The sequence below is a fragment of the Equus caballus genome, chromosome 7, assembly GCF_041296265.1.
Source record: "Equus caballus isolate H_3958 breed thoroughbred chromosome 7, TB-T2T, whole genome shotgun sequence".
Lineage (NCBI taxonomy): Eukaryota > Metazoa > Chordata > Mammalia > Perissodactyla > Equidae > Equus > Equus caballus.
This window is the reverse complement of record NC_091690.1, coordinates 74,222,846-74,241,680: the sequence shown is the minus strand read 5'-3', so window position 1 is coordinate 74,241,680 and position 18,835 is coordinate 74,222,846. Positions and strand designations below refer to the sequence as shown.

At 38.9% G+C, this 18,835-nt stretch overlaps 1 protein-coding gene across 10 annotated transcripts in view; it reads left to right on the top strand.

The window, feature by feature from the left end:
• The first annotated feature begins 21 nt into the window (after positions 1 to 21).
• Positions 22 to 18,835, top strand: part of NUP98 (nucleoporin 98 and 96 precursor) — a 106,148-nt gene continuing 87,334 nt past the window's right edge. For 6 of the 10 annotated variants that reach the window (XM_023645834.2, XM_023645830.2, XM_023645832.2 and 3 more), the window contains exons 1-6: positions 87 to 290; positions 12,966 to 13,069; positions 14,598 to 14,699; positions 14,806 to 14,982; positions 16,546 to 16,685; positions 17,992 to 18,099. In XM_023645834.2, coding sequence (XP_023501602.1) covers positions 12,994 to 13,069; positions 14,598 to 14,699; positions 14,806 to 14,982; positions 16,546 to 16,685; positions 17,992 to 18,099 — 603 coding nt within the window. In that variant the 5' untranslated portion in view covers positions 87 to 290; positions 12,966 to 12,993. Of the gene's footprint in view, positions 291 to 12,965; positions 13,070 to 14,597; positions 14,700 to 14,805; positions 14,983 to 16,545; positions 16,686 to 17,991; positions 18,100 to 18,835 lie in introns of all 10 variants that reach the window. The other 4 variants (XM_070274537.1, XM_070274538.1, XM_070274536.1 and 1 more) reach the window with 1 other exon arrangement.

Here is an 18,835-nt window from a genome sequence, read left to right as displayed (position 1 = left end):
CGTTCAAAAGACTCGTGCCCAATGAGTAACAGGGCGGGCCTAGAGTGGCGGCGGCGTCCGCCAATGCGCAGACAGCGAGGGCGGAGCGCCCGGAGCGAGCCTCTGACGGCAGGCGGCGTGTGACGCAGTCGGGCCCTCTGCGCGCTGCGCCCGAAGCGGCGGTAGGTGTCGGTGCTGGTGGCGGCGGCGACGGTTTCGTGGCGGCCGCGCGCTGCTCTCTGAGCGGCGGGTGGCGGACGGGCTTAGGCCCTCACTCCTGACACTTCCCCTCCCCCTCCCCCCGGACAGCGGTAAGTCGGGAGCCGGGACGGTGGCGGCCGGTGATCGGCAGGCTCCTCCTCCCCTCAGGGCGGGCGGCTGCGCGGGGCGTCCCAGGCCCTTTCCGCGCGGAAGTCTTGTGCCCCGCGCGCACATTCTGCCCTGAGGGAGAGGGCTGGGCCCGCGACTCTGCGGCCCCGAGGCCTGGCTCTTCGGGCGCTGGCGGGGAATGGGTATCGGGGGCGTCTGGGCCCGGGGGTCTGCCGGTGCAGCCTGCGCTGAGGGAGCGCCCCTCTCTCTGGTTGTACTCATTCATTTGCCCGGCAGTGGTTAGGTGGGCCCGGCCCTGTGGGGGGCAGCGCCTGAAGACCCTGAATACGGCCTCCCCAGCACCTCTTGACTGTCGTGCGGCATGCGCTTTATTGGCCTTGGTCTTTGCACGGGGGAAATTTGCAGCCTGAGGGTTAGGGCGGGTGGGTCGGGAGTTTGTTAGCTTTTTAAAACAATGCCTGAGAGTTAGGTCAGTTTGGTGGAGTAGAAGGTTGTTTTGTGTTCTCCCACGTGTTCCGTGTGAAGCTAGATGGGCTTTCTGGATTACTATAGCCATAAGGACCTTAGAAATGAAGCCAATCCCCCTACCCTACATCACGTGCAAGTTTTATAGATGGAGAAATCGAGGCCTAAGGGAAGGGACTGGTTTAGCCAATGCCAGATCTGACACAGTCCAGAAATTTTTTTACTACACCACCCTCCCTGAGTGCTCCAGGCTCCCCTCGCTGAAGGTTCCCTTTGGGGGGTTGGATGGGGCGGCGGGGGCATTTGGTGGTTAGAAGCAGACATAGTCTTCAGTTGCTTTTGAGATTTAGTAGCTACCAGCTCTGTTCATGGTAAGGCAGAAGCTTCATCGGTGGTACCCCGACCTAGGTTATGAGACCTAAACCTAAAAGTTGGTCAAAGAATTGTCAGTGATGTTATGTATTAGCAACGAGTCGACCAAACTACGTCATCGGCTAGTTTCCTGTTCCAAATCTAAAATTTTTGTTTGTGTCAACTCCTCGTGACTCAGAAGACAGAGTCCAGTTGGTGACCCACAACAGTATTGAAATAGAAAGCGGGAAATATAGACGGGACTCAGAAAAGTAGGCAGCACTTATGTAGTTCTTGTACTTTGGAACTCGTGGCTCCTCTCTGGTACAGAATTCCAAGTATTGTAGTAGAATAAGATGAGAAAATTAAACTCCATTTTGGAAGAAGAAAAGAAATTTTGGCAGAAAAAAAGAAAGAGCAGTGCTCTATTCCCAGTGACAGTCTTGTAAATTCAGAGAAAAACTCTTGTTAACTGAGTGACAGATGGTATGTTTACTTAGTGGCAGAAGTTAGGATATTAAAAAAATAAAACTGAAGTTTGGACAGGACGGAGGTACTGGGAAATACTTTGATAGAATTGTTTTTTGTCTCTTCATTAACATTTGATGAAATCGAATTAGTTGCCACTTTGGTCCATTCACGTCAGTCAGATCGTCACTTTGCTCTTGTTTAGATGACCAAGCAAAAACTGGAAAACAGTGTGTAAGAACAGAAGAAAACTGGAGTCTAAATACTAAGACGTGAACAGGGTATATTTACGGTGACATTTTCTCAGTTCAAGCATCACCCTCTTCTGAGAAGCCTTTTCTGGCATTCCCTCCCCTGCAAGCTTCCATAACACTTATTTGATACATCTATTTATAGTACAAGTCATTTTGTATTTTAGCTGTTTGTCTGTTTTTTAGACTGGGAAAATATTTTTGTCTTATCTTTGTATTCAGGTTGCTTGGCACATGGTAGACCCTCAGTAAGCATGTTTGCGTGAACAAATAAACAAATATGGGGGAGTTAAACCTAAAAATAGTCAATAAAGAGTCTGGGCATTTGTGTGCTCCTGAATATAGGGCCCAGATAGAGGACCCATACCGTTCGTATATTACATAATACGTTGGTGCCTGACTTTATTCATGTCCGCTAGCTCCTAGATAGCTGAGAGCAAGTAGAACTTTTAGGGAACCAAATTCACAGCTTGAAAAAAGTTATACTATTTTATTGTGATATTATTTTTATGGTGTCAGTTAACCTAGGAAGTAAAGAGTAATAGTTCTGATGTTTAATTTCCAATAAAGAGCACATTCATAATTATGCAATTTGTTGAAAGGTTAGAGGACTAAGAAATTTAGAGATTTAACAGTAGGTGTTAGAGGCAAGGTGTGTAGACAATGTTTCCTGAGAATTTGGTGTATTCTTTGCATTTGAAATTGAGCCTAAGTATTTGGCACAGTACGTCTGTAGAGCAGAGTTTCTCAGCCTCGGCACTATTGACATTTTGGGCCAAATAATTCTTTAGTGTAGGGGAGTTGTCTTGTGTTTTGTAGGATGTATAGCAGCATTCCAAGCCTCTACCCGTTAGATACCATAACACCCTGTTAATGCCCCCCCCAGCCGCCGTCCCCCCAGTCAAGAAGGTCTCCACACACTATCAGATGTTCCCTGGGAGGCAGAATCGCCCCGGCTTGAGATCACTGTTCTAGAGGAAACATTCTCAATATTTCAGTAAAATCATACCTTTATTTTGTTAACATTGTCCTTGAAAAACCCTTAAATTGTTGAAATCTGATTTCTGGAGCTGAAAAGAGTCCTAGAGTTATTTTCTTTAGTTTCTACTTTTATTTATGTAGTAGCCTCCTGTTCTCTGGGATAGAAGAAATCAAGGTCTTGTTTGAAAAGGGATAGGCCGTTGGGTAAATAAAGCAATATTTATCTCTATTTTTGTGGAAGAGGGCAAAAGAGCTTGTAGTTGAATTGATGTAATTAAGTGGGATGCTGTGTAATTCCATTGTCTTTTCATTTCACTGATACACAGTACTTGATGCCACACAAATATGCATCGATCCAGAGGTTTTGTCCCATTGTACTAACACTGAGAATTTAATAAATACTGAGAATTATTTGCCATATTGAAGAGTTTGTACCTAATTCAGTGTAATGTGAAGCAGTTGCAATTTTTTAGTAGAGAAGTAAAAATTGTTTCTTAAAATAAAGCTCTAGCTAAGTCTGATACTAAGAGTGAGTTTAAGCTGGTGGGTAGTAGGGTAGATTGGAAAACGTGAAACTGGAGTTAGGCAGACGAATTAGAAGGAGGCTATGGCAGTAGTCTAGGATAGCAGTTCTCAAAGTTTGTGGTCTCTAGACTACTTTATACTTTAAAAATTATTGAAGATTCCAAATAGCTTTCGTTTATATGGGTTGTATCTACTGGTATTTACTGTACAAGAAATTAAAACAAATTTTTTAAAAGGGTTATTGATTTAAAAAATAAACTCACGTGTTAACATAACAATGTTATGAAAAATTACTAAAAGATTTAGTCACAAGGGTGGCAATATTTTACATTTTTGCAAATCTCTTTAATGTCTCGCTTAATAGAAGACCACTGGATGTGTAGATCTTCTTTTGCATTCAGACAGTTGATAGAATGTTTTGGTTGAAGTATGTGAAGAAAATCCAACCTCATATGGATATGTAGTTGGAAAAGGGAGGAGTGTTTTAATAACCTTTTCATTTCAAATAATTGTAGGTATTCTTTGACACTACACTCAAACCTTTTTAAAGGTTTGTTGCAGTATGGAACCTGAAACCATATGATTTACTTTTGTACTCTTGGTTCTTGGACTTTGAATGGATATTTACCCATGCATGATTTTATGACATCATACATTGGTTATTTAGAAATCATTAGTTCACTGAGGTATGCAGCTCTGCCAAATGTGGACAGATTTAATTATACAGTTGTTAATATTTCCACCTATCTCATCAGATAAGTCTTTTTAAGGATTGGGAAACTGACAGCCTCATAGTGATGGACATAAGTTTTCAGAATTCTCATTTTCACTTCAGATCTGAATAACCATAGTTTGTCATTCATTCTTTGAAATAAAAATGGCGTTCAATGAAAAATTCAGCTGTTTTAGCTTTCTACTGAAAAGTAATTACACAAGTGTTTTACTTTGAAACGCCTCTTGTATTTCAATATGCATGTGTGCTTTTGAGTACTCCCATTTTATTCCAGAGAATAATCACATTTTTACTAACCACATATTAAAAAGGTGTGTACTGAAATGTTGAGAATTAATACAATCAACAATTTTTACTCTTCATCAAGGACATTCAAATGAAGTGGGTTTGGGTTTTTTTTCATACTGTAAGTGGGTGGCAGGCAGTAAAGAATTCAGTGACAGTACAGTTTGGGGCCATTGTCTTGATTCGTGTTCAGATTACAGCAGTTTTATACACCTTTGCTTTTTGTACCTCAATGCAAAGGTCAGCATAGTAAAGAAAAAAAAAAAAAGGCAGATAATGTCTTAGTATTCTTTTGAAAATAGTTTTGACTTTATGGACCTTCTGAAAGAGGTCTTGGGGACTCCTAGAGACCTTTGACCCACACTTGGAGAACCACTAATCTAGGGCAGTGATTTTTCACACTGGTTTTTACAGCCCTAAACTTCTTTGAAAGGGCTCAACTGGTAGATCCTACTGTACCCACCCCACTTTACTTCAGCCAGAGCAGCTTCTGCTTATGTCTGTTTTATGTATTGGGTTCCATAGCTAAAAATATTTGAAAACCACTGATCAAAGGGGAAAGAATTGAGTGCCTGAATTAGGACAGTCTTTTCAGGAAGGGAACAGTTCATCCTCCATAAATACATATTGCAGTCATTCGTCACTTCACACCTTTGTGTAGTCTTAGTTCCATGTGCTTCTTTGACACAAAGATTACTGGTATCTGCACACCTAACCCTTCTTCCTGGAATAAGCTTTTTAAGGAATAAGCAAATGAATTTGTAAGTAAAAAAGGTGAGTAGTTGGGAATGAGGCTAGGGATGTGAGATGAGTGAAAGAGAATGAGTGATCAGAGTGACTCGGTAATTGTGTATGTGTGTATGGGGGAGTGGTTGTTTCTGTTTGCAGTGGTGCTTTATGGTTGTGTGAGATGGTTAGTAGATGACACTGCATTGTTGGGAAATAAATCATGTTATGTGTGGAGTTCTAGCCAGGCATTGATTAACTAAGGTTTAGAGTGAGAAGAAATTATTACATTTTTCTAATTTAAAATATTGTAAAATGTTTGTTGAAAAACTAAATAAAAACTTGCTTTTGAGGAGCTCTGGTTTGAAGCAACTTTGTTGTCCTAACAGTCCTTTCGTGTAGGCTATATAATTTCTATTGTTCAGATGTAGAAATTGAAGTCTAAGAGGTTGAATATCATGACTTAATTACAGTTACACAGTAGCAAGTGGCAGAGGTTTTTTATTCCTTTTCAACTTTTTGGTTTGGCTTAATTTTAGATTTATAGAGAATCGCAGATACAGTATGTGGCAGAGAGTTTTAAATACAGATTTGTCTCACTCCAAAGCTCACATACTCTTTTCACTACTTCTGTTTGTAAAATGAGAGTTATATTAAGGAGATGAAAGAACGTGAGCACTGTGAGGAAGGAACCATGTTAGATACTATGGATTATTTTAAATTAATGTAAGATATTGGAAGATATTCCTAATGGAAGATATTGAGCAAAATCAAGATGCTTTTTGCTAGAGCAGCAAACAGCTCATACACTCAAGTAGCAGGTCTAACAGCAAATATATTGCATAACCAAAACCAGCTGGGAGGCATTAGTTTATGTAATAGGGGTTGGAAAGGGGGAGGGGAAGGGGAAGTGTATACTGATAAGAGCCTGAAGGGTCTATTCTGAGGCAGTCTGGTGAAGCAGGTGAGGCTTGAGCAGCAATTTTTAGAAAGAAAAGGGGGCATAATTTTTGGAGAGGAAAGTGAATGTTCTAACAAAGGGAATGGCTAGATCTGAAGAGTGATCATAGGAAGGATACTGTAAAACAATTAAGATGGTAGAAGATAGTTTTGCTGGGATGTGATATTAAGTGATTAAGACTAGGTTAATCTCTTGTTCCTGGAATTCTGTGTAATTCTTCCATCACTCCTCTCCCATCCAAGGCAAAAATCAGCATTTTTCCATTCAGTTTAACTGCGGATGATAATTCCTGCCTTTTCTAGTACTTATGTGAAGATTAGATGAGAGAATATTTGAAAAAGTACTTTGTAAACTGGACAGTACTAAACTCCTCCGTTCATCTAGCAAATATTTATTGTTTTGGCTCTTTACTGAGTTTGATACAAAGGAACTCAGTGAAGTAGAAAGAAAATTACTTCTCATTTGTGTAACTTTCTTTTGTCAGAGATCAGCAAGCTTGCTTAGTCATTGGTAGTCACTTGGTTGTTAGCATATTTCGGGGTCTGTCCAACACTTCTCTGGAAGAGAACTGTTTTGTCATTGCGCCCAGAGTTCACAAAGCTCACAAAGGTTGGAAGTGTAAAACAGGACATCAGTTTGTTGAGCTTCAGTTCAGACAGTAGGGGAATACCGGATTACTGGTGTCTGTTATTAAAGCTACCTCTTTCTTATATCTGACTGTCTGAATTATTAATAAGAAGATTGAGCATAGAGAGCAGAGTAAATTTAAGGGCATTGTCTCTTTCTGTATTGCACTATTTCATTTTTGTTTTTTCTTTCTAAATATATCTTATACAAAAAAAATTGCAATGAGTAGAAGTAAGTCCATCCATAACAGAAGTGGTTAATCTTTGCCGGAAAGTTCATCTAGGCCATGGAGATGCCTTATAAATTGTCAGTCCGTAGGAGAGATTACCTTTCTGGCAACTAGAACTCCCGTGTTTGCCAGAGAAGTGTCTCTTTCCCCTGATAGTGCTGGATTAATACTGACAAATTTTGGTTTAATAGTTTCCCTATTTATAGTGAATGCAAAGCCATTTCTCTTTAGTTGTCCGTGTTCTTTCTCTAGGAGGTCTAGACTCTAGGAACACAGCTTCTAGAGTCAATAATAGCTTTATGATCTTAGGCACAAGTTACTTCTTGTGCCTCAATTTCACCATTTGTAAAATAGGGATAAAAAATACCTACCTCATTGGATTCTTGGGAGGTTTATGTGAGATAATTCATAAAAAGTTCTTGGAGCAGTGCCTGAGACATAGTAAGAATGCAACTGTAAGCTGGTGTTATTTATTCTAGGAGAGTTTCGGTTTGCACCAGGTTAATATGTTTGAAAGGAGAAAGACTCGAATGTGTGATATGAGTTTAAACTTGAATGGACGTAGAAGTTCCACACATTTCAATCTCTAGGATTACTTCCTTCTCTTTTTTTTTTTTTTTAAAGATTTTATTTTTTCCTTTTTCTCCCCAAAGCCCCCCGGTACATAGTTGTGTATTCCTCGTTGTGGGTTCTTCTAGTTGTGGCATGTGGGACGCTGCCTCAGCGTGGTCTGATGAGCAGTGCCATGTCCGCGCCCAGGATTCGAACCAACGAAACACTGGGCCGCCTGCAGCGGAGCGCGCGAACTTAACCACTCGGCCACGGGGCCAGCCCCACTTCCTTCTCTTTTTTGAATGGACTTTCTAATTTTCTTTTTAATGGAAAAATGGAGTTAGTTGGAAATATCTGCATCCTCTAAATTGTTGTCGTTGTTCATAGAGAGTGAATTCTGAATTCTCTGAATTCTCTGCCCCGTCTTATTTCCTTCCTTTCTCCAGAGGCACCACTTTTATGTATTTTTCTAGTCTCTTTCTTTACTTTTACTATGTATATATTTACCCATAAATAACAGTGTATTGTCTTTTCTATTTTACATAAAGAATCTGCCAATTGTATCTTTTTGCAACTTACTTTATTTCATTAAACATCTTTTACTTGAAATAACTCATAGGGTAACTTTGTCCAGATGTTCTGGTGGTACCTTATTCTTGATACCATATCCTGGAAACATACTTAGCAGAGTGCTCTGATTTACTCCTTTAGTTGGGTAATTTAAAGTTAATGACATTACTACATAATAAACTGGTAAGTACATTTATTATATACTTAACATAAGAGGGAAACTGGGCTTGGTGTTGAGATATAAGGACAGATAGGATAGGTACACAAATACCCATTCTTACCTATGTACCTTACTTACCTTGTACTCTTTCCCTCTCTTCTGTTTTTAGTCCCTCAAGGCCCTGTTCATATTCTAAATCTCTGGGAATTTTTCCTCACATTTCCTGACCTAATTTTGACTTCCTGTTGTAATCTTGGCACATATATGCTCTTCACGTTTTTAACCTGTGGGTCCTTTATCTGATTGTTTCAGAAAGTACAAACTCAAAACCTTTTGGGGCCAGGCAGCTGATGGAAATGATACTGGGTGGGTCTTGTGGTGCCTTGGAGAGTACATGGCTCTGACCAAAGGGGACAGTTGCTACTGAGTTCCAGACTGTTACTGCTATGAAGTGATAGCAGTCCTGGTTTGCTTAAAACTTTTTTCATGAGAAGCCAAAAACCTATTTTTCTGACATACCTATTTTAAATGTTATCAGCTAGTTTAAGACAATATATACGTAAACATTTCTACGTACATGTGTATGTATATAGTATACCATATATATGTAACAGGCCAAAGAAAGAAGTGTCTGCTGGTTGTATACAACCATTTTGTGATCTCTTTGTTTTTGTACCATCTGAAGTAGATGGTAAATCTGCCAAGAATCTTCCTGTTCATGGCTTCCTTTTGTTGTGAGAATTAATCTAGCATAATTTTATTTATTAGCTTGGCACCTGAGCTAACATCTGTTGCCAATTTCTTTTCCCCCCTTCTTCTTCTCCCCAAAGTCCCCCAGTACATAGTTGTATATTCTAGTTGTAGGTCCCTCTGGTTGTGCTATGTGGGATGCTGCCTCAGCATGGCTTGATGAGCTGTGCCATGTCCTTGCCAAGGATCCGAACCGGCGAAACCCTGGGCCACTAAAGCAGAGCACATGAACTTAACCACTCGACCATGGGGCTGGCCCCTAGCATAGTTTTATTTTTAAGTTAGAAGTTACTTCTCAAGTAACTTGATCATTTAGTCTGTGTTTAAAAAACAAATTATTGTTGATTGTCATTAAGTTTGAGACGCTTTGTTAGGTTTTAGGATAGTAAACAAATGATGCTTTCTCTACCCTGGAAAGTTCATTGCGTATTAGGAGAGTGTTGAGGAGTGTAATAGGAGAGGGGATTTAGAGGTTACTTCTTTGGGAAGCAGACTCTGAATTGGAGATAGTTCTGCATGAGTTTTATTAGAGGGCTCTCGGGATCACCACCTGTTGGAGAGAAGAGACGGAAGCAGGAACGGGCTGAGGGAGAAATTGAGTTGTGATATTATCTTAAGGAAGGCCTCAGCCAATCCATCCAGAGTATGAGGCTGGGATCACCCTTTAGAGTTATGCTAAGTTGGAGCAAAGGGGCCTGGCTTTTGGATATGGGCTATCCTAGGAAGAGGATATGACTTTCGGTGAGGCACCACTTCCCAGTGGAGGCAGTTTTGAAGAGCACCAACAGCTGAGGGCTATCTTTTTGCAGTACTTTTCAGCAGCTGGGACAACAAATCCTTCAGTCCTAAAGGGAGATCTGTGTTGTTAGTGTTATCACAGCATCCACTATAGAGAGTCAGAGTCAAGATAGATACATGTAAACAAATCATAATGTGCTGTGGAAGCCCAGAGGAATGACTGATTAATTTCTAAAGGGACTTAGGGAAGAGATGGCTTTTGAGCTAGGTTTTGAAAAGACTGAATTAGTAGGTTGATTGGTAGGGGCAAAAGTAGAGGGGTGGCATTTTTCTTTTGAGTCAGTGACATTTCATAGCACAGTCAGGAAAATGAATGATTTGTTTGAAGAGCAAAGAGTTAAATGTATTAGCCATTCTTTGAATTCTAGCAATCATGATAAAAATCATGAAGCTGTTTCCCAAATCTTGGTTTGCTTCCATGGTAATAATTTTTTTTAAAACACTTAGAATGGCAGTTTGATCAGGCTTGAGACTAAGCCAAGCTCATCCTTGTCAGAACCAAAAAGATAGGCTGAGCTTGAGTGAGAAGCTTTTTTTCCAGTAGTCTAAATTGGATTTGGTCCCTGCATTGTCCCTTGTTCTTGGGTCTGGAACAGATGGATTTCCTTAATACTACACATATTTTTGCTCGTTGCCTAGTGTCTGTGGTCGTAAGATTGAGGACGTCCATGGGAAGCCAGAAGATAGGTTAAACTGGGACTCTACCACTTAGCACTTCCTTGACCTTGGGAAACTTGCAAAACACCTGATCCTATTTTCTCATCTCTAAAATACAGGTGTTGATGCTTAATACCATCCTTTTAGGGTTGTTGAGATAATATGTAAGAGCTTATAAACTGTGAGATGTTTCCCAGGATATTTTATTACTAAAATCCGTTTGTGAAATGTATGTGTGATGCTAGATTTCTATGTTAGAATAAGAGTATTAAAAATCGAATTTTGAGGGGCCGGCCCGGTGGCGCAGCGGTTAAGTTCGCACGTTCCGCTTCTCGGCGGCCCGGGGTTCGCTGGTTCGGATCCTGGGTGCGGACATGGCACTGCTTGGCAGCCATGCTGTGGTAGGCGTCCCACGTATAAACTAGAGGAAGATGGGCACGGATGTTAGCTCAGAGCCAGGCTTCCTCAGCAAAAAGAGGAGGACTGGCAGTAGTTAGCTGAGGGCTAATCTTCCTCCAAAAAAAACAAAAACAAAAACAAAAATCGAATTTTGATTGTTAGAAGCTATGGATTTGGTCTATAGAACCTAGTACCACTGAAACCCAAATTAACACTAAAATCTTCTACAGAAGGACAAGTTTCACAGAAAAAACTATATTACTCAGCTTTTGAATCCTGACATGTCTGCTCTGTAGAAGAGGTCAGATTTACATGAACAGATTGCTGTTCATGGGGGTGAATTAAAAAAATGGGAGGCAAATTTAGCATGATAAGTGTATTACAACTCATAGCTTTTGCCTTACTGATGATGGGTCAAAATATTTAGTCAACAGATAGAAGAAAGTGGATCTAGAAGGGCCTGTGACCCAAGACAGCAGTATGAGAGAGATGGCAGTCAAAATGAGTTGGTCCAGACATCTAACCCCTAACACACTTAGCAATTCTGAATGAACTGTTGAAAAGCAAATAGACCTATAGAAGTCTAGACTTCTGCTAGGTACTTCCAAGAATATTTCCCCTGGAAAGAGAGTCGCCTGTTAATACGGTAAAGGCCCAATCTGTCATATTGTGACACCTGATAAATTGGGAAGGCAGGAAACTTCAAGCAGATCTCTTTACTGAAAGAGATGATGATTAAATGAAATATAGCCTCTAGTTCCAAGGGAATGCATTAGAGTAACTTGAGCCTTTCAAACTACAAATATCTACATCCCAACCCTGGACATTTTGGTTCCTTATTTCTAGAATGGGGTCTGGGGGTTGTATTTTGAAAAGCTTACTGGCTAATTCTGATCTGGCCCTCTTAAACTACTGGTTTCAGTGAGCTTTGTTTAATTGAAGGAATTATTAAATTCCTGGATGTTGGAATAGAGAACTAAGAACTGAAAATTTTTTTTCTGAGAGTTTCGGGGACAGAGTGTTGATTTCTATAAAAGCATAAGGTATTTAGGGGCAGTCTTTTCCAGTGTCTTACAAGTTGTTTTCGGGTGTTAGAATACCTGGAAGTGCTAATGGGACACTGGAACATTGTGGGAAGCACTTCAAAATCTTGTGTTTAATTCTGTTATATGAACGAGGCATGATTTTACCAGAAGAAAAAATTGCTCTGTTATGTGTATATAATAGAAAAATCATCAATACCTGTTAGAAATTCAAGTAAGCATCATGGCCATTTTCTGAGTTTTTATATTAAAAGTACTTACTCATTATTTTCTTGTTTGCTGGGAGGTAAGTGGTAGCCGATATCTTAAGTTTAAGGAAAATATATGGAGGGGGAAAGCATTTACTTTTGAGTAAACTATACCTTTAATTTGTTTTCATTCAAATCTAGGGGGATAAAACCAAACTTCTGTTTTGTACTTGTTGTTGGAACACTGATCCAATTCGTTAAGTGACTGGATACATACTTTGGATACTGGAGGGGAGGCATTCATGTGAGATGGGAGATTTTACAGCATTTTCTGTAGTGTTCCCAGAAGAAGTAGATGGTAGATAAGTAGGAGACCATAAAGAATAGTCAGGAAGTAATCTCAAAGAGAATGTCAGGGCATGAGAATCTCTGGGATTTGGAGATGGGAGGAGGGGCATGCATAATTTGAAGAACATTTAATATTACAACATTTTGTATACAACAAAATAGGGGAGAAAAACTTTTTACAATGCAGACTACAGAAAACAAACCCTAACAAAAATTTTAGCTTCTCAGGTTGGAATAACAGAATGTCATTGTAATTTTTTAATGGATATTGTCCGTAACCTCCTAGATGGGCAATATCAAAATCTGGGATAGTGGGCCTGAAATCTATTGAAAAGGGACTTAGATTTTAAAAAGTCAGAAAACATTGTTTTACAGGAATGGTTGTTGGTAGGATCTGAAGTTTAACCTTACATTATGGTATAAATTCAGCTCGATTTTACAAGATCTATTTTATCATATAGAGTTTTAGGATATTGAATGAAATGAACATTAAGTAGGCCTAACTGAATTTGTAGAATTATACGTTTTCTCAGACAGTTACATGGCATTCTGTGGTCTTTAAAAAGTGATAATTTTTTCTTCCTTCCAGCTTTCTGAAGCCAAGATTCATTTTGAAGATGTTTAATAAGTCATTTGGAACACCCTTTGGGGGTGGCACAGGTGGCTTTGGCACAACTTCAACATTTGGGCAGAGTAAGTTTTAAAAAAGAACAGAGGGGGAAATCTGAAGCAATTCTTATTGAGAACAAATCCACTCTGGTAGCTTTAGATAGGAATTTTGTTCATACTTTGGTCTTTGTGACAAAATCTCTTTGAAAAATGACCAGGATAGGATCTTGTTAAAATTTCGTATGAAAATAGAAGTAAATTTGCAGTTTCCATGGTTTTCTGATCATCAGTAGAAGGTACTTAAGATATTTTTATTAATTGGTTCTTTTAGTGGAAAGTTATAATTTGCTGCTAATTTTCAGACCAGGAAATGATTTTTTTAATATTGAAGTCTGAAATGCAATTATTTAGTAATTGCTGTGAGATTTGCTCTGTGAATAACATTTGACATTCAGAAACGGAACTGTTAAAATGTCAAAGTTCCTAATCCCCACCAGCCCTCCTGAGATGCACTTCCCCTTCCACCCAGTATTGTACGTGAGTGACACTAGTTACATATAGAAACCGTTATTACACAGAAGTATAAAGAATGGTATAATGAACTCTCATGTACTTATCTCCTAGCTTTAGCAATCAGCATGTTCTTAGTCTTGTTTTCATCCCTCTCTCTTTAGGGGGAGAGGAGCATCTGAACAGACTATTTTAATACAAATCCCAAAAACTTTGTCTAACTGATGAGGATTTTAAAAAAGCATAACTAATTAAAATAATAGAGGAAATTTTTTCAAGTATCTCCTGACCTCTTAAAGTATTCTATACATCTAGGTCCTTGGTTTTTAATCAAGAGTGCCCATCAGAGTCACTTTTGGAGACTTCCCCCCCACCCCAAGTATGGAGTTCCCATCGTAGAACTATAGACTCTCTAGGAACTTGAAACGTGTATTTTGAAAAAGCCTGCCAGATCATTCTGATGTGCTCCCCTAATTAAGGACTATTCATCCCAGGGTCTATGGAATGTATGGCATCTGGAGAGAATTTTAATAATTTAATTTTTGTCTATAGCTCATAGTTATCTTGGCACTCTTTTTTTTTCTGAGGAAGATTAGTGCTGAGCTAACGTCCACCACCAGTCTTCCTCTTTGCTGAGGAAGATTGGTCCTGAGCTAACATCTGTGCCCATCTTCTTCCACCTTATATGTGGGACGCCTGCCACAGCATGGCTTGACAAAGCAGTCTGTAGGTCCGTGCCTGGGATTAGAACAGGTGAACCCTGGGCTGCCAAAGAGGAGTGCTCGAATTTAACTGCTGTGCCGCCAGGCCAGCCCCCACTGTGGCACTCTTTTTTTTTTTTTTTAAACCTATTAACATCTATAACTTTTATTGAAAAGTCACACCTTTTCACTTTGTTTCCTTACTTTACCTGGGACAATAAATAAAATGTCTGTAGCTTAATTTTAACTATAATTAGTAGTCTGATGGAATTTTGGAAAAATAGTTTTCAGATTAGACCAGTGGTCCTACTCAAATGCAGAATGTTAAGAAATGTTAAACTTCCGTTTCATTGGGTTACCTGATTTAGATTTTATTCTGACCCTGGATTTTGCTTTTTCAGATACTGGCTTCGGCACTACTAGTGGAGGGGCATTTGGAACATCTGCATTTGGTTCTAGCAATAATACTGGAGGCCTGTTTGGAAATTCACAGACCAAACCAGGTAGGGGCTTTGTTTGGAATACAGTTGGTTTGTTTGGAGCTGGTATAGGACTTCATTTAATGGCTACAGTCTGTCTAATTGTTTTTCCCCCTCTTCATCTCCCCAGGAGGATTATTTGGTACCAATTCATTTAGCCAGCCAGCTACCTCCACGAGCACTGGCTTTGGGTTTGGCACATCAACAGGAACATCAAATAGCTTGTTTGGAACTGCAAGCACAGGGACCAGTCTCTTCTCATCCCAAAACAATGCCTTTGCACAAAATAAACCAACTGGCTTTGGGAGTAAGTAGGACACCATTGGACTTGTGCATCTAACAGTTTAGTTTCCTTATTGAGTGTGTTCTCTCTTCTCCTTTTCCCTGTGTTCACCCACTTCCTTTTCCCACCAGATGGCAAAAACATGGAGAGAGAAAAACTTGAAAATGTATTGAAAAGTTGAACAGGTCTCTCCAAGAATGGGAATCTGAGAAACACTAGTATTTAAGGGATATGCAAAGGAAGAGGCACCTGGTAAAGAATGACCAGAGAGAGGATGAAAAGCCAGGTCAAAGTAGTGTCATAGGTCTTAAGTTAGGAGAATTTCAAGGAGGAATGTGTGTAGTCAGCCGTATTGTACTGCAGGGGCACCTTCTTCTTGCCTGTTTCACAAATAGTATGAAGAGACTAAAGCAAGAATGACAGTTACTGGCTGTGACATGGTTACTCCTCCATTCCTTGTCCATGGCAGGTGTTTTTAATTGATAGCTTCTTTCTCTTTAAGTCCAAAAGTGGCCTGGGGATACTTCTCCACACAGTACTTTAAGGCAACCACTACTAATTGAACAAGTGTTCTCTGTGAGTTGATGCTGTTTCCCAGCACAAAAGTGTTGTAGAATGAGTAAGTTAGCCAGCTAACAATATTTTACAAAGGGAAAGTTGTTTGTGGGGATGTTGAAATATTTAACCATAACAATATAAAGTGTGATCTAAAGTGCTAATTCAAAAGAGATGTGCCAATTTACTTTAAACTATATATTAGGACGTGTTTTTTTGCAAAGAAATAGCAGTTTGACTGCCAGTGAGGAATCACATTTATCTTAACTTGGTAATTAAGATGTCACTTAATATTAAATATGGGCAAATAACTTTTTATTGCTTACTGACATTTCTGGTACCATATGTATAACTTCTTTAGAAGTAGTATCTCATATTTTGAAAAATATATTCTTTAGATAAACTCAATTTTACGTAATTTTTTAAAACTCAGCTTTTTGGAAAGTAAAGTAATCAGAGAATCTGTGTATTTCTGTAAAAAGAGCCACATGCCTGCTGATTTTTCTAGATTATTTTTCCGAGTGAAATTTTACATTAACCTATCTTTGGTTGCCCTAATAGGACCATTTGTATGTTTTAAACTTTTTGATTATGTGTGGATGTTTGTGATAATATATGTAGGTAAAATATATTATAACTCCTGTTGAAGTCTCTTGTGATAAGATGTTTTCAGAAAGACAAGTTCATTCAGCATCAAGTCTTACCAAGAAAGGAGAAATGAGATAAAATTTATGATGAAACAGTGTACTGTTTCTTTTAACTTGTCTTCCAAGTGTGCCCAAGAGAGACTTTATGGACTTTTCAGCTGACTAAAGGATTCAGATTTCTATTTCACTTCAAAGTTGTGAGCTGAGAATTATGTGTGTGTCTATATAAAATATCTGTTTGAAGGTACTTGCAAGGGGGATTTGAAGGAGAAAATTTGAGGATGTGAAACTAATCCTGCTCTAGTGCTACAGTCCAATTCCAAAATATTTTACAGATTCTTAAATTTTTTATTGTTACCGTCTCACTTTTCTTTCTAATTTATAGATTTTGGAACAAGTACTAGCAGTGGGGGACTGTTTGGAACTACGAATACCACCTCCAATCCTTTTGGTAGCACATCAGGCTCCCTCTTTGGGCCAAGTAGTTTTACAGCTGCTCCTACTGGGACTACTATTAAGTTTAATGTAAGTATTTTCTTCCAATCTTTGTGCAATATGTTTCTCTCCCATTTATATTTTTCTTTGCAGGATAAATTGTAAAATTTCCCCTCTTTCCAATCATGCGCAGCTTAGTCTCACTTTTCTTGAAAGATTTATTAAGAACAAAATCTGTAAATAGTTGTATAGTAGACAGGAAAAATCATTAAACGTAAATCTAGATTATAATGTATTTGTGAATTATGCTCAACCTAGTCAAATTTGTATTCAAGCTAAGGTTGATTACTGTAGCTAATATAAGGTTGAACTTGTATTTACTGTGTTCATAATTTGACCTATGAATAGTCAGCCATTCTTTATAGAAATAAAGAAGGAATGAGGGGGCAAACTATAGAAAAATAATTGAAAATAGGGCCTGTTTAAGGAGATATATGGACTAACATCAATATTCTTTGTGCCAGTTAAAAATGAAACTTTTGCTGATGAAATGGTGATATGGGGCCGTAGAGTTTTGTGTTTTCTTTGGCTTTGAGAGGAATCGAGTAGAGGGTTACAGTGGAAGATTTTCTTTATGAAAATATATGAAATACCACTTGATGTAAAGTATCAAGGGATGTGATTTGTTGGGAGATAAGATAGGCTGGAGGTGCAGTTAGCCTAATGAGAATCTCTAGCAAAAATAGGGCTTGGCAAGACTTAATAAAACTTACTCCAGAAAATGAAGAATTTCTTAAGAAAGGTGGTCAATTCATAATACTGAATTTAGAATCCTGGATTTAAAGTTAAATATAAATGATAATGAAAAATACTGTATATTGTCTCTTGGAAAGTACAGTATTGAGAAAACTGACAGTACATGTAGGAATATTTAGTTACTTAGCATGCTTTTTGCCTCATAAGTTTATAGGGAAAAAAACCAGGCTTCCGTATTACTTAAATGCAACAACAGTTATAAAGCAGACACTTTAGAGAAGAATAGGAGGGAGAACTCAGAAATAGAGGTTTAAATGTATGTATTGGGTAAATCGGATAAAGCTTTCCTTATGTATATAATATTAAGTGTGTTTTAGTAGACAATTGGATGGCTTGGTTATGGCATTAATCTCTGGGTTTGTGATAACTATTACTGAAATTGACTTATTCAGAGAACCTTGATGTAGGGAGAGATGAGAAATGCAGTGTATTTAATCAAGCCATCTCGTTTAGTAAAAGACCTATAGGACTAGTTATAGAGCTCATTGGTTGAAGAATTGTGTTATGAGAGTAGGGACATAAAGCTTGGACTTGAACATTTGCTTTAGACTCTCAGATTTGCCTTTGTCTTTTTTTGCAGCCTCCAACTGGTACAGATACTATGGTTAAAGCTGGAGTTAGCACTAATATCAGTACAAAGCACCAGTGTATTACTGCTATGAAAGAATATGAAAGCAAGTCACTAGAGGTCAGTAAAATACCACACAGAATATCATCCTAACCTTTTGATTCCATTGGAAAGCAGCTTTTAAAAATGTTTTTGATTATTTTTGGGATCAAGTAGGTCACAGTGAGTTTATGTAATAAAAAATTAACATTAACCAGATTGTTTTTGAAATAGTTTTAAAATGGTTCTGCTAATAGTTTATTCTGATTGGATGTTGCTCCCACCACTCTGGGCAATGTGTGTGTGTACGTGCACACACATGTGTTTTTAGTGAACTCATGCAGAGTCATAAGTGTACAACATAGTAAGTTTTCAGTAAGTGAACACGTCCATGTAACCAGGATCCAAATGAAAACAGAGCATTACCAGCATCCCTGATATTCCCCTTGTGCCCTGCCCCTCTGGTCAAAATCCTCTTCTAAAGGTAACCACTATGCTGACTGCCCCTGTTTTGCCCATTTTTGAACTTTATATAGATGGAATCTTACATTATATACTTTTTTTTTTTGAGGAAGATTAGTCTGAGCAAACATCTGCTGCCAATCCTCCACTTTTTTTTTTTTTTTTTTTTTTTTTTTTTTTGCTGAGGAAGACTGCCGCTTCCTCTGCTTTATATGTGGGACACCTACCACAGCATGGCTTGCCAAGCAGTGCCATGTCCATACCTGGGATCCAAACTGGCGAACCCTGGGCCATCGAAGCAGAACGTGCGAACTTAACCACTGCACCACCGGGCTGGCCCAATGTTACATGCTAA